This window comes from Camelus bactrianus, chromosome 28 (genome assembly GCF_048773025.1).
Source record: "Camelus bactrianus isolate YW-2024 breed Bactrian camel chromosome 28, ASM4877302v1, whole genome shotgun sequence".
Taxonomy (NCBI): Eukaryota; Metazoa; Chordata; class Mammalia; order Artiodactyla; family Camelidae; genus Camelus; species Camelus bactrianus.
In genome coordinates this window covers 9,897,723-9,911,673 of record NC_133566.1, presented here as the reverse complement: position 1 = coordinate 9,911,673, position 13,951 = coordinate 9,897,723, and the positions used below count along the sequence as shown (strand labels likewise).

The 13,951-nt window shown below is 50.1% G+C and overlaps 1 protein-coding gene across 2 annotated transcripts in view; it reads left to right on the top strand.

Moving 5' to 3' along the window:
* GCC2 (GRIP and coiled-coil domain containing 2) overlaps positions 1-12,629 on the top strand; it is a 37,612-nt gene extending 24,983 nt beyond the window's left edge. Inside the window, exons 17-23 of one of the 2 annotated variants that reach the window (XM_074354619.1) lie at positions 447-568; positions 1,946-2,122; positions 4,437-4,654; positions 6,033-6,224; positions 7,190-7,329; positions 8,657-8,858; positions 11,031-12,629. In XM_074354619.1, coding sequence (XP_074210720.1) covers positions 447-568; positions 1,946-2,122; positions 4,437-4,654; positions 6,033-6,224; positions 7,190-7,329; positions 8,657-8,858; positions 11,031-11,101 — 1,122 coding nt within the window. In that variant the 3' untranslated portion in view covers positions 11,102-12,629. Of the gene's footprint in view, positions 1-446; positions 569-1,945; positions 2,123-4,436; positions 4,750-6,032; positions 6,225-7,189; positions 7,330-8,656; positions 8,859-11,030 lie in introns of those variants that run through there. The other variant, XM_074354620.1, reaches the window with a different exon arrangement.
* Positions 12,630-13,951: the final 1,322 nt, after the last annotated feature.

The following is a 13,951-nucleotide window of genomic DNA, read 5'->3' as shown; positions in this document are numbered from 1 at the left end:
TTGGGGTCACGGGTCACTTTGGGAACATCAAAGACCTAAGAGTTTACCTCTTCCCACTCTCCTTTGAAAACTGAAGTTCAAGTAGCTTAATTTCTTTGGGTTAATTTTTATTGTATTTATAAAAAGAGAGAAAAGTGAAAATCGTTCTGAAGTTGCAAAGGCAGGTAGTGCCGTTATAAAATGTATGGGCAGTGAATTAGTCTTCCAGGGAAGAAAACAGAAACATGCCTCTTGTCAGATAAAATTATGCCACTCAAAGGCTATTAGAAAGTGTAAGGCAAAAAAAAGTGTACTTTTTTTTTTTTTAACCGGGGGATAAGGAGTTTCAGACATTTAACTCATTTTTGGAAAAGGGTTTTCATCTTAATTCACGAATCTTTGAAAGAAAAGGGGACCATGTGACACAGAAATGCAATAGACAGACTTCTCTCTCTCAAATGTTACAGGCAGAACAGGCTGCTACCACTTCTGAATTTGAGAGCTACAAAGTCCGAGTTCACAATGTCCTGAAACAGCAGAAGAATAAGTCTGTGTCTCAGACCGAGACCGAGGGAGCTAAACAGGAAAGGTAAAGTCCGACCTCGGGAAGCGCTCTCCTCCGCAGGGCCAGAAACCCCGCTTCCGCTCCTCCTGATTGGAATTCTAGGTGAAATCACCGATAAGAGCAGAGTCGGCCTCACCGTGACTCCAGATGGCAAGGGGACCGTCGCTGTGAGGGGCACAGTTCAAGCTCAGAGAGATGGAGGCATGGGGAAGTAGGGGTCATGACACGGGGCCGAGCTGGGACTTGCAGCCTCACAGTCTGTCCACGTCAGGACGTTCTGGTCACAGTGGAAGGACAGACCGTAAAGTTGCGTGAGGACTTTTTCCAGTTTGAAAACTGAGACGTGGAAGAACAGAACGCTTCCCTGATGCACTTACTCACCACTAGCTAGGCCAGCCTTAAGTTGCTTAAAAACACTGTACTTATTTCAAAAAGTTTTAAGCTAAATACTAAATTCTGGTCTACAGTTAAATTTTTCTTCTTAAATTTATGACCATCTCATTTGTATGCTGTTTCAGTAGCATATTGTTTAACACATCTTTCACACTAGCGTACAGATCACTCCTGAAACAGGCGAGGAGTGAGCAAGGGAGAGCCTTCTGCAGCGAGTGTCTGGCTTTTGTGAGCAGAGGCCCTGCATTAGAGCCATTTCACGTCCGGCTCCGACTGTTCTCAGTAGGACTAAATATCCTGCCACGTTTGTGTGTTGATGCGTGTGTTACTTTAGTTTAAGTACTTAATAAACTAGGGGACTGTCGGCTGAAAGTGATGAGGCTTTTTCTGTTGATAGCTCATCTTAATGCTGAAGTTGAATAGTGACACACTTAACATACAAAATCACCATTTACAGAAGTTATTTTTGATCATGCCAGGATTTTGAGTTAAAATTATTTTAATGTAAATATTTTACATTCCTTCTGCTTTCTTATATATGAAATACTTATTTTTAAAAAGAAGCTAATAGTGTATTATACCACTTGTGGCAGAAGTGAGGGTTTTAACTTTTTCTCCAAGGACTTTCTTTCACTGTGACTTGATATAACGTGCTGTTCTCACAATGGTTAGCTTAGAAGTGTGTGATTTTTTTTTAACTAATGGCATAGTCTTGTAACATAAAATAGACTGTTTTGATGTTATTTCATGGTCTGCTCCATTTGAATATGTAATTTGTAAATTCAGAGACTTCTGTAAATGTGTAATGTCTGAGATCTACAGTCTGACTATAACATCTTTTATATCACATTAACCCTTTTTTCTGAATTCTTCTATTATATTTCCTTTGGCTTCATCCATAATAATGGCAAAAGTATGGCATTGAAAGATTAAATGATTAAAACTTATTTGAAAGCACAAAATCATGTTTACCTCTTTGAAAAAAATTTTTATTTATTTCTGTTTCAGAGAGCACCTGGAGATGTTGATTGACCAACTGAAAATCAGATTACAAGACACCCAGAACAACTTGCAGATGAGTGTGTCTGAGCTGCAGACGCTACAGTCTGAGCACGACGCCCTGCTGGACAGGCACAACCGGACGCTGCAGGAGGCCGTGGCCAAGGAGGCCGAGCTCCGCGACAGGTAGGGTGCTGGGCCTGCCGGCGGACTCACCCTGCTGCCCCGGGGCCGATACAGACTGAAAGGGGGAGATGGGTGTTTCTAAAGGCTGGTGACTTGCTTCCTCCACCTTCAAGCTCCTGCTTTTCGTTGTTATCGTACTTTGCTTTTTTTAAGAGTAAGTTTATGTGCTCATCCAGTATCCTGTCTCTCCTGTGGCCTTCATGGCCAGATGCTTCCTAAAAAAAGGAACACTACTTTCCAACCGGGTGTCAGACGACACGCATTTTCCTCTCTCTAGAGGAAGACCTTCAAGTGCTGCTGGCTGAACGTCCCTTTGCAGCCGTGCCCTCAGCTCGGCACACCTGCACTTCATTCATCTGTGCTTCCAGTGAGCACGGGGGTGTCGGCAGCATAGACGTGCTGTTGCAGACGAGGAGTTCTGAGTTCCTTGATACAGCAGTCGGGAAATATTTGCAGATATTTGTTGTGTCTTAGAATCTTCGCGGAGCCGCTCCCTGCAGGGCCGTGGGGCTGCTTTGCAGACCTCAGGTGCACTGGTCCCGCAGGTGGAGACGCTTCACTTCCTTGGCTTCTGCTCCTTTGACAGCAGGACTCACATGTGTTAATCTTGTAAATCAGAGGCTCGGGGAAGAGCTACGGGTTCTGTAATTAACCTGCTACCAGGCTCTCCATAGATTAGGGTCCTTCGTACAGCGGTGTGCACTTGCTGTTTCCATCAGGAATGCCCAGCACTCACTCTGTACTCCAGAGAAGTTGCCACAGCTGTACTGCTAACTCGAGTGATGTGCGCGGGCGCCTCTGAAGGCGCTCGGTCCCCCAGGGGCATCGGAGCACCTGCTGTGTGCCAGTCACCGTCCGAAGTGCTGGAAACCGTTCACAGCATTCTTGGTTATTTTAGGGGTCTTCCTTCCCCCTACTTCCTCCAAAACATTAAAGACTAGTAGCATTGTTGCTCTCTGTGCCCTGGTGTGAGGCGATGGCTTTCCTTTACATAGCCTCCTCTCCCTTGAACAGCTGACTTTCGCACTGTGTGTGTGAAATGGTGAAAATGACCACAGGGTCATCGTGAGGCTGAGCAGCTGACCCCCACGCTGCCCAGACGACCGGCTCATGGAAATGCCCGTAACCGCCAGGGCAGAGGCAGCACGCAGGCGGGGCTCAGCCTCCTGCAGCCACGGGGGTACAGTCGGAGCAGTCCCCGCTGCCACCTGAAGCCGGAAGCCCTGTCCGGGCTCTGGAGTGTAGCCCCTGACCTCCGTAGAAAGCGTCATCACTGTAAGAGCCTTATTCTCTCCGTGGGCGCTGTTTAGACAACGCAGAAGCTGCGGGTTCCAGGCCGCGGCTGCCCTCACATTCTCTGAAGTCCAGCTGGTGTGAACTTGGCCGTTAAGATCCTTCTTCTGACACATGAGGTGTTTGTACTGCATGTCCCCCGCCAGCCACTAGTCCTGCTTTGAAACCTTCATGGATGCTGACGTTTAGCACACAGAGGAAAGGTCTTGGGCGCCCCACGCTAGGCCACGAGCAGACTTTTGGTTTTATCTAAAATTGGCTCCATATTGTTTGAATTTCCGAAATCATGCTTGTATGAAAGGAGCCAAACACATAAAACTTCAGCGCTACAAGCGAACCATTAAAAACAGTGGTTCCCAGTTGCAGGCCCAGTGGGTAGCGTCAGGCAGACTGCATACAAGCTGCGTGGGGAACTGCTGCGAGTGAGCGACTGGGGGCCCTCCCTGGGAGCGTGCGACTCGCCGGCTCTCAGCTGAGAGCCTGTGGTTGACGAGGGCCCTGATTCCGGCCTGCAGCGAGGTCAGGCACAGTGGTAGGAAACCAGGCCCTTGTGTTTTTTAGAGCTTCGCGTTAATTAGTTTAAAATGGCCAAAGACACTTTCCTTTGCGGCTTTCCTTATGAGTCAGAAGGAGGCCTTCTTTTTCATGTTTTCATGTTGATAGAGAACAAGAACATTCATCCTGGATTTCTCTGAGTTGCTATGTAGGATAACCTGCGGAAGGGGCCTGATTTCAGGTCTGATGAGTTTATGTTCTGATGCCACCCTGTGTTCTAGCCGACTGTGAAGGAAGGAGCCTGGGTCTGAAGGGGGGGGCCGTGGTGGGAGCAGGGGGGCAGTATGGACGTCTGGGTGGACCTCTGCAGCCCTGCTCTCCTGCAGCCCTGTGTCTCAGGTGCTGGGGTAGAGGGTGTGGACATCTGAGTGGACCCCTGCAGCCCCACTTTCCCACAGCCCCGTGTCCCAGGTGCTGGGGAGGGGTGGACGTCTGAGTGGACCCCTGCAGCCCTGCTCTCCCACAGGCTGTCCTCGCTGCAGTCAGAGGGCTCGCTGCTGAGGTCGGAGCACGCGCAGGCCGTCAGCCAGCTCACTGCCCAGAACGAGGCCCTCGGCAGCAGCTTCCGCGAGCAGGTGCGGCACCTGCAGGAGGAGCACCAGAGGACAGTGGAGACGCTGCAGGGGCAGCTGGCCAGGGCCGAGGCCCAGTTGGCCCAGCACCGGAGCGAGCCGCCTGCCAGAAGTGCGTATGTCCCCCGGGCACTGCTGTCCCTGTCCCGCGTCTCTGCTGCTCTGTCCACCCTCTCGGGTCCACAGAGAAAGTAAACACCTGACCAGGTGACGACCACCTCCCTTCTGTGACTGGGGGCTCTGGCCTTGCTTCCTGGGGAGACTTGAACACTGAACCCTTCTTAACTTTACCGGACAGCCTCTGTAACCCCTCAGATACCAGTTTTCACAGGCCGTTCCCTCCAAGTAATCGGGTTTTGCTTCTCTGGGACTCGCACACGCTCTGCCCCGACACCAGTGTTGGCTGCATCTGTTCACCATCAGATGCGATGTCTGGAGAGCGTGGAGCTTGGCAGCTCCTCCCTTCACTTCCTCATGGATCAGATGGGGATCTTGGAGGCCAAGATGAGGCCACGTTTAGTATTAAGAATCAGCTTTATACTTAACACTGGTTCCTTGTCACCAGGGCACTGGCAGTGGTGGGTCACTCATCAGGGTCAGAAACCAGCGTCAAGAAAACTTAACATAAGCCAGGCGTCTCAAAGGACGAGAGCAGCCCGGGAAACGCTGGCATCCAGAGGCAGCAGCAGAATAAGCAGTTAGCAGATGTCAGAGCCCAGGCCGGTGCTGCATTGAAGATGGCCAAGGGCTGATGCTTGTGAAAGGGGGTGAGGGGTAGTAGGGCCAGTGTGGGGCAGCTTCACAGAAAGGAGGACAAGTGACATTCAGAGTTTTAAAAATCTGGTTAGAATTGTGGTCCTTTATCTTTACCCAGCTCTGAGACCTCAGGCAAAGCCATTCAATCTCTGGCCTTGCGGTTTCCTGGGGTTAAAAGGGTAACGTGTTTGAGGGTGTCATCAGTCTCCCTTCCCCCACAGTGGGGGTGACCAGCTGGTGGGGAGCCTTGCCCAGGACTGAGACACATACTGTCCTGGATCTGGAGTTCTCCTCCCAGACACTGAAGTTGCAAGCAGGCGGGGATGGGCACCAGCCGGCAAAGGGGTGAGGGCAGGGGCCAGTGAGAGCGTCCTTGGTGCAGGCCTTGTCCAGGGCAAGCGTCCCTGAATCACCAGGACCTCAGGAGTAGCTAGAACCAGTCTGAGAATGTCTGCAGAGTTGGTGCCAGGCAACTGTGGTTCACGCTGATGCGAGTAGCAGTCGTGGCCTCATGCTATGACTTAAGGGCTAGAAGTTCAATAGCTAAGATCTTAGGACTGTTTTAGGAATTCTTTCTTTCTATACTGTTTACTTGTCTTCTGGTCATTCACATTCCCTACCATATCATTTGACATTCCTACAATCACTTAAATTTTATCATGTGTCTCTGTTAATGCTGAATCCATGATTTTGAACAATCTCACATTTACTCTTTAAAAAAACAAATGTAACAGGTACAGCTTCTTCCCACCAACCTGTGAGGAGCCTTCGAGAGAGAAGCGCCGACCTCCCTGTCCTGGACGTGCAGGCCGCGGCCCGGGAGCAGGGGGAGGGCATGGAGGACACCGACACCGAGTCCACGCCGCCCACCGGCGCCCGCACCCCCTTCCTGGAGCAGCTGCTGAATTACCCTGAAGCGAAGCTCGGTGTGTTTGTCTGTTTAATTGTGTGTTTGTTTAACTCTGCTGTCCTGTCTCATATTACTGTAGTTTATAAATGCTTTTTCAGCTGCTCTAGTAAAATTTTATTCAGTATTCCACCCTTTTTCAAATGGAAAACTTACCTGCAGAATGAAGCAAGAAAAATTTTTTTAAATGTTTTTTTAGTAAAATGCTAGTTCTGCCCACAGCTGGAGGCAGAAGTAGGTGGTGGGAAGTTCTGTGCTGGGATGAGAAGTGGGATAAACTATTCTCCCACCTTCTGAGAAACCGGCAGTTTTTTATTTATTCCTCGTAATAATGCTCAGTTTGCCTTATTCAAGACAGCTTTATTCTTCCCTGTAATGAACATTAATTCCCTAATTCGGGGGACTCTGTTTGCCATCTTCCTGAGTTTCTGGGTCTAGCGGGAGGACGGGTCACGGGTGTCCTCAGCCCTGGGTCATAGTGAGCGGACACTATAGTCATGGTTCCTCCTGGAGAAGGTGGTCCTGGGACAGGCGAGTCGTGCCAGCATGGCCGTGACTCCAGAGTGGCACTTGGCTTTGTGACTCGTGCCAGAGTTACTGGTTGACTCTGAGCCGTTCCCTCGTGTACAACATGTGAATGATAATACCCACCACCCCACGTAAACTTCTTAGGCAAATTCGTGGTTTAAGTGCTACTTCCTCCTCCCTAAGTTACTAGACGGAGGAGGGTGAGACCGGTAAACTGGTGCCCAGACGCCCGCCCCACGGGTCCCAGGATGAGCTCGTGGGCCTGTGTCTGGCGGGGGACGGGGGACCTGCTTCTCGGCAGAGTCTGTCCCGTCTGTGCCACCAGGAACCTGTTCCCCAGGATGTCTATGTGAGACATTACAGCAGGAAATATCCCCCTGAGGGGGCTTTCTCATTCACAACCTCCCTCTCTGACCTCTCGCTTTGGAAACTAACCACAGGACCCATACCTTGCAGAGTCCCCTTCGTGGCACACTGAATTTACCAAAGAAGAGTTGGCCCAGAAGCTCAGCTCCACCACAAAAAGCGCGGACCACTTGAATGGCCTGCTGCGGGACTCAGAGGCCACCAACGCCATGCTCATGGAACAGATTAAGGTGAGGCGGGAGGCTGCCTGGTCTCCAGACTCTGCGTACAGCCATGTTAACAGTGCCCGTGGCGCATGCGTCCGTTGTGACTCCTTGTGACGTTACGTTCCTGACGTTGCAAAGTGTTGACTGCAATTATATCTGTTATATAAAAACTAATTCCTACTTTTTCCAGGAAACCATAGTAGATTTAGAAACTGGACAGATGCTCACAAGTCCCACATGTGCTTAAATAAAACTGGGACGGATGTGGGTCCCCCCTGGGTTGTAAAGGTGAACGGTGGAGCTTTCTGATTGACAGCAGGGTGGAGGGGAGGCTTTCCTGCTGAACATGGACACCGGAAACCTGTAGGACAAGGCGGTTGAGGATGACGTTGGTGTTTGCATCGCGACTTGCTGATACTGTGGTCCTGCTGTTTTCTGACCAGTTACCCCAAGGCAGGCCCTGCCTTCCCATGTTTTTTCGTGGTGAGGCCTCACCGTGGCTGAGCGAGAACAGCTGAGGCTGATGGCGGGGGAACATTCAGACCCCAGTCTGCTTTGCCCTGGACCGCACTTCCCCCAAGAGATCACCCTGCTGCTGCACAGGGCCAGGGGCTGTCCCTACCAAATTCTTTTCTTAATGCTCAGTCATTCAGCTATTTTCAGTAAACTGCATACACCAGGACGTCCTACCTCTAAATACTTCGGTATGCGTCTCTGTAAGCTACATAAAACACCACCTTCCCACGTGGTCAAGGTGTTACCACAGCTGACAAACCACTACCTAGCTCAGAGCCTGAGTGTTCAAACTGACATTCTCCCGTGATTTCTTGGACCTCGTCACTGTTTTAGACGACCCTGGGTTTTAAGACAGAGGTGGCCAACTTTCTTGGATGAACCTGAAACGGTGAAATGTGACAATATGTTCTTGCTTCAACCTGGAAGTCTTCCTCAGAGGCTCCACACCCTGCGTCTTTGTCATGTCATCTGTGCCGTGTCCGGTAGTCTCCAGGCTGCCGTCCGTTCCTGAGTTTGCACTAGGTTACGTGCTGTTCGCCTGTCTTGTCAGTCGCCTGCCCGCCTGGGCTCCAGGCGCCGGGCAGGGCGGGGGTCGGCCCCCTCCCCACGTGCGCGGGCTTCCCCGGGGGCCTCGCCTGCCCCGGCGCCGTGTGCTCTGGTCCGAGTCACCCGCTCCCCGTCTTCAGGGGTTTCTCGGTATTTCTCATCTGCTTTTCTCTCCTGACCTAGCAGCTCCTTTAGTGCCGTGCTTTGGGGCATTTCGGGGGAAGAGAAGGAGAATGTGTGTGTTCGGCCTGCCACGTTTGGCCGTTTCTCCCTCCTTTCTCATCTCCAGCTCCTGAAGAGTGAGATCAGGCGGCTGGAGAGGAACCAGGAGCGCGAGAAGTCGGCGGTGAGCCTGGAGTACCTGAAGAACGTCCTGCTGCGCTTCCTGCTCCTGCAGCCCGGCAGCGAGAGGGCACGGCTGCTGCCCGTGGTGGGCACCATGCTGCAGCTCAGCCCCGAGGAGAAGGCCCAGCTGGCCGCCGCGGCCCGAGGTGGGTGCGGGAGGGCCCGGGGCGGCCGTGCCTCGGGGCCGTCCCTCTCAGACTGTGCTCACCTGCGTGAGTTCCGTCGTACTTGTAACTGGGACCAGGTGGGAAAGCTGGGTTTTTAACATTTTAGGGCAACTGCAGTGCTTTTATAACAGTTTGACACACAGCAGAACACAGGGCGGTGTCCAATTTGATCCTCCAGTTCTTTGGAAATTGGATTTGTAATCCTGGCGTTGAACTCTGTCCAAGAATGTGGTTTCCTCTCGTCTCCTAGTTTCCTAATGCGTGTCTGCTTGTTCTCGCCCGAAGCTCCGTGAGGAGTCCAGCCGTACCCCGCACGCAGGCCCCTCCGGCGTGTGCAGCTTTAAAGATGCTCTGCATTTGGAGCTCAGGTTTTCATGTGAGATGGGTTTAGTGCTGTGATTTCATAAGCGCCTTTGAAATGACTCACATTCAGCTGCTGTAGTTTCTGGTCTCAGATGGCTGCTTAAGGGTCGATCGTGGTCTCCTTGTTTCAGTTCTTACACACTTAGTGTTACCATTTCCCAGCACACAGAGAATGCTGGAGGGCCCCTTGAGGCTGTCACCCACCTTTGACAACTCAGCTCTCGCTCAGTCGTCCTTTGGCCGGGGCAGAGCAGAGCCCCACACGGGGTAGATTCCCCAGTGAGTCTGGACTCCTCTGCCCCTGCACCTGCTCCTGTTCAGCGTCCTGCGCTGTCGCAAAGCTCTCTTTATGCCTCCCTGATAGGACTCACGGTGCCTTTGGTCGATGTCCCTTAAGCTTTGTCTTGTTTTTGTTATTTCCAGCTATTCCATGTTCCTTCTGTAGCATGTCATTCATTAGTTGAAGAAGCTGGTCGTTGCTCCTGTGGAAGTTCTGATCTGGACTTGACACTTCGGGGCAGCTTTTAACACTGTCCCAGTGTTGCCTGTAAATCAGCAGTTAGTCTCTAGTCAGATCCAGGTGCCGTTGGTGGGGAGGGACAAAAACGCCCTCCAGGATTTATTTGTGTCAATCATAAAAAAAAGATAAAAAGAGAAACTGGAACACTCAGTACAAAATGATACAACCACCTTGGGGACTTTTGGCATTTTTTGAAGTCAAACATATCTTCAGAAAAATCACTTACATGTAGAATCTGAAAAAAAGACACAAGTGAACTTAAAAAACAGAAACAGACTCATAGACAGAAAACAAACTTAGGGTTACAGGGGCAGGTGAGCAGTGGGGAGGGATAAATTGGGAGCTTGAGGTTTGCAGATACTAATATCTATAAAATAGATAAACAACAGTATAAACTGTACAGCACAGGGAACTATAGTCATATCTTATAATGACCTATAATGAAAAAGAATATGGAAAGAAATATATGTATGTACACATGACTGAAATATTGTGCTGGGCACCAAAAATTGATACAATGTTGTAAACCAACTATACTTCAACTGAAAAGAATAAAATGAAATACTTTAAAAAATAGCTTATCTTCACTGACCACAACAGTCCCATGCTGAGGTTTTTATTCCAAGAGAAATGAAAACTCAAAACCTATTTATACATAATAGTTTTCACTTCCTGATCCCCTCCCCCACACACCAGCTTTACCTTGATTACTAAAAACAAGAAACAACTGGGACCCCCTTCGCTGGTAAATGCATGAACTGGTCCAGCCGCACGGTGGGTTCGTTGCAGCGAGCAGTGCACAGCAGCGTGGGTGACTGGGTGCCCTGGGGTCCTGTTCGTGTGACTTGTGGAAAAGGCAAAACGGAGGACAGATCAGTGGTTGGGGGGGCGGGGGGTGGAAACACTCCTCCCTGGCCGGGGGGTTGGGGTAGGAGGCTGCGCCTTGAAAGGACTGACTTTACCATAAATAGCTTCTTCCTGAAGGAACCTAGTTTCCAGATGGTTAAAAATCAGTTGTTGTTTCCAGTCTCTTTGGTTTAATTTTGAAGTTTACCATAAATCTATTGATTTTAAATTTTAAGTTAAGTTATATGAAGACCTCTGATTTAAAGGAGTGTAAGAAGGTCCCCTGTTGTCGGAAATACTTAGCTGTGTGGGGACTTGACTTGGGGTTGTCTAACGGGGAAAGACATTAAGTGCTGACAGTCTGAGGACAGAGGGCTGTGAAGGGTGGAAGGAGAGAGACTAATCCTGTCTTTTGCCCCCAGGTGAGGAGGAAAACGCCTCCCGCGCCTCCGGCTGGGCCTCCTACCTGCACAGCTGGTCTGGACTTCGGTAACTGACGAGGAGGCATCGCTTATTAACCAAATAGAACCCATTTGGCAAAAGGTCACGTGTGCTGCTCTTCTGTTGTCCCAGAGCATGTGCGCGTGACTCACATCTGCACAGACTTGTACATACGCGAAGGTGGTAAAGGGGGCGGCCGCGGCCTGTCACCCTATGCCCACTGTGGCCACGGACCCTGAGGAGCCCCGGACAACTTGCCCCCGGAGCTTCAGGCCCGCCCGTCGGGCAGTGCTGTGAATTCTAAAGTGAAGCCCAATTTTGATCCTGTACCAACTGGAATTTAGGCTGTTAACACAATGTTATGAGAGCATTTATGGCAAGGTCGGGCTTGCAGATAGATTGTTATTCGTGATCAATTGTTAAAGAAAATCTGTGAATCAGAACGCGAAGGAAAGCGCTTTCTTGACAGACTTGACACATTTATGAAGGGACTGCAAGGTGCACACGTTGCAATGAATTGCGAGACAGTTAAAATGCAGTTCTTCTGGTGATTACTGTAAGGCGAGCTGTTCTTTCGTTCTCTAAAGCGTGTCATCTCGGAAGCTGTTCTTGGTCAGGAGCCCCGGCAGTGCCGGGCACGTGTGGACGGGGCCACCGCGGGTGCCGGTGGTTCCCGGGGGGCAGGTGTCCCCAGGCTCTTGGCCTTCAGCGACTTCTGAGCCAGGGGTCTGCTCTGAGAATTCTCCTGGCTCCACAGACGGCAGCGCCCCGGGCCGCGGCTGGGCCCTCAGCATCGTGTCTGCGTGTGGACGTGGTGCCACCGCGTTGCAGCAGGTAAGTCGCTCTGAGGCTCCACGCCGGCCCCTCAGCCTCTGGGGAGACGCTTTCACAGTTCTTGGGAACAGCTCCAGGTGGTGGTGTTACTTACCTTTGATGCCTCTGAATATTTTATTGACCAGATCAAAAATGTGTTCCTAAATGGTAAATGTGAGAATTCTATTTTTAATATTTATTTGTTAAAAATCACCTCACAGTATGCTCTATGACGTTCTCTCAAGCCTTCCAATTTCTACTCTGATTTTCAGTCTCAGCTGCTGAACTGACTTTGTACTTCGGTTACTCAGAACATTGATCTCCAGTTTAACTGAAATGTGCTGCTGACACGTTGAGTTTGCTCTTTAAAAAATATCTCATATACCTGTCTTTCTTCCTGTTTTAGAAGAACAGACCTAACTAGTGAATGTATTAATGAAAATGCATCTATTTCCAAGCTGAATTTAAAAGTTTAGTTTTTTCACTTTATACCAAACTGTGAACATGAGTATGCTTGTAGCGTACAATGCAACTGTTATCATATTTAAACACATTTCACTTTCTCTGTAAGTCTAGGCCGCTTTGAATCCTTTATCAACTTGTTTTGAAATATAGTCTCTACCTATGGATGCAATAATCGAAATGCCTTTTTGCATGATAAAAAAAATTACTACTTTAATTACCGAAGGGATATCCTTTCATGGCTTCAGCAATGAGAGGAAATGTAATGATTATTTTAATATTTCTATTAAATATGTTTACCTGTATATTCTTATGCCTACTTGCTTTCTGTTAGACACTGTCCCCTTGGGGTTTTAAATTAGTTTATGATGTGGGATGCAGACCCCTTCGCTCCTGTCTGTATGCAGCCGGGGCCTGGGGCACCAGGTGCCTGGGAGAACAGGGGGCCTACTAGGTCTGTGATTGCAGCCCGCAGTGCCTGCCGCGGCTGACACCCCCGTCTGCCCGAAACCCGGGCCCCCGCTTTGTGTGGGCACCTCCCAGGTTGCGGTGGCCTCTGTGCCGGGGGCTCTCATGTGCGGCAAGCTCTGTTTGTGCTCCAGACAGTGTGAGATGAACAACTTTCCTTTAAACAAACTGTGGCAGAAGCGAACCACTCACTAGCAGAGCTAAGTCTCGCTAAAGACGCGCAGTGCCCGTGTGCTTAAACCCCACGTTAGTTGATGATGAAAATACGTCGTGTTGAGAATGTGAAAGTTCCCATAAAGATACAGCCCTGGTGTCCAGTGAGCAGCAGAACACCAGCCGGGTCACCCGTGAGACTAAACCGGAATGTGGGCGTGGCATCGGCCCAAGACTGTTGTGTTTTGATTTGGTGTCTGAAAACCAGCAGCGGCTTCAAAATAAGCCTGGGGGACAGCCTGATACAACTTTGCAGGTGACTTTGGGCTGATTCCCATCCACAGGTGTTAAAAAGCACTTGGTTGTTTAGGTGTTGGTTATATATCGAAGGGAACTTTTTTTTAACCTGCATTCAAAATGTGATTACATGGGGAAAAGAATCAAGTCCTGACATTCAAGTTGCTACTTTAAAAAAAAAAAATAGATTCATGTGAGTAAAACACGGACAATGGCGAGGAAACCTGATTGCAGCTTCCACAATGCAGGTGACCCCCTGGTTCCCCTGGAGGAGGGGCTCCCTTCGAACCCAGAGTCTGCCTGGCATTTGGGATGGCAGAGTGCTGTCTCCTCCACCCCTCCTGTTCCCGGGGACATCTGCCTTAACCCCGACCGCTCAGCGGGGCGGGGGGCCCAGCCGTGAGCAGCTGAACCAGAGGCAGAGCCCCAGCCCGGCCCGGCCCAGTCAGTCAGCATCTCCCTGCACCTCGACGTGCAGAGGTGGGAGCTCCAGACGCCCCGCCGGGAAGAGCCCACCAGCAGGGCAGAGGGGGCCGAGCTGCCCTGCAGAGAGCTCCTGGCCGGCAGATAATATACAGAGTGAGCTCTTGATAGTAAAGTTTCAATAGCAAAAAAAGGAAAAAAGATGTGAGCAAAAAGAAGCAGACTATTAATAAGGGACAAATTCTTATCTAGGGAGCTCAGAATTTAATAGTCTCTGAAAACAAAA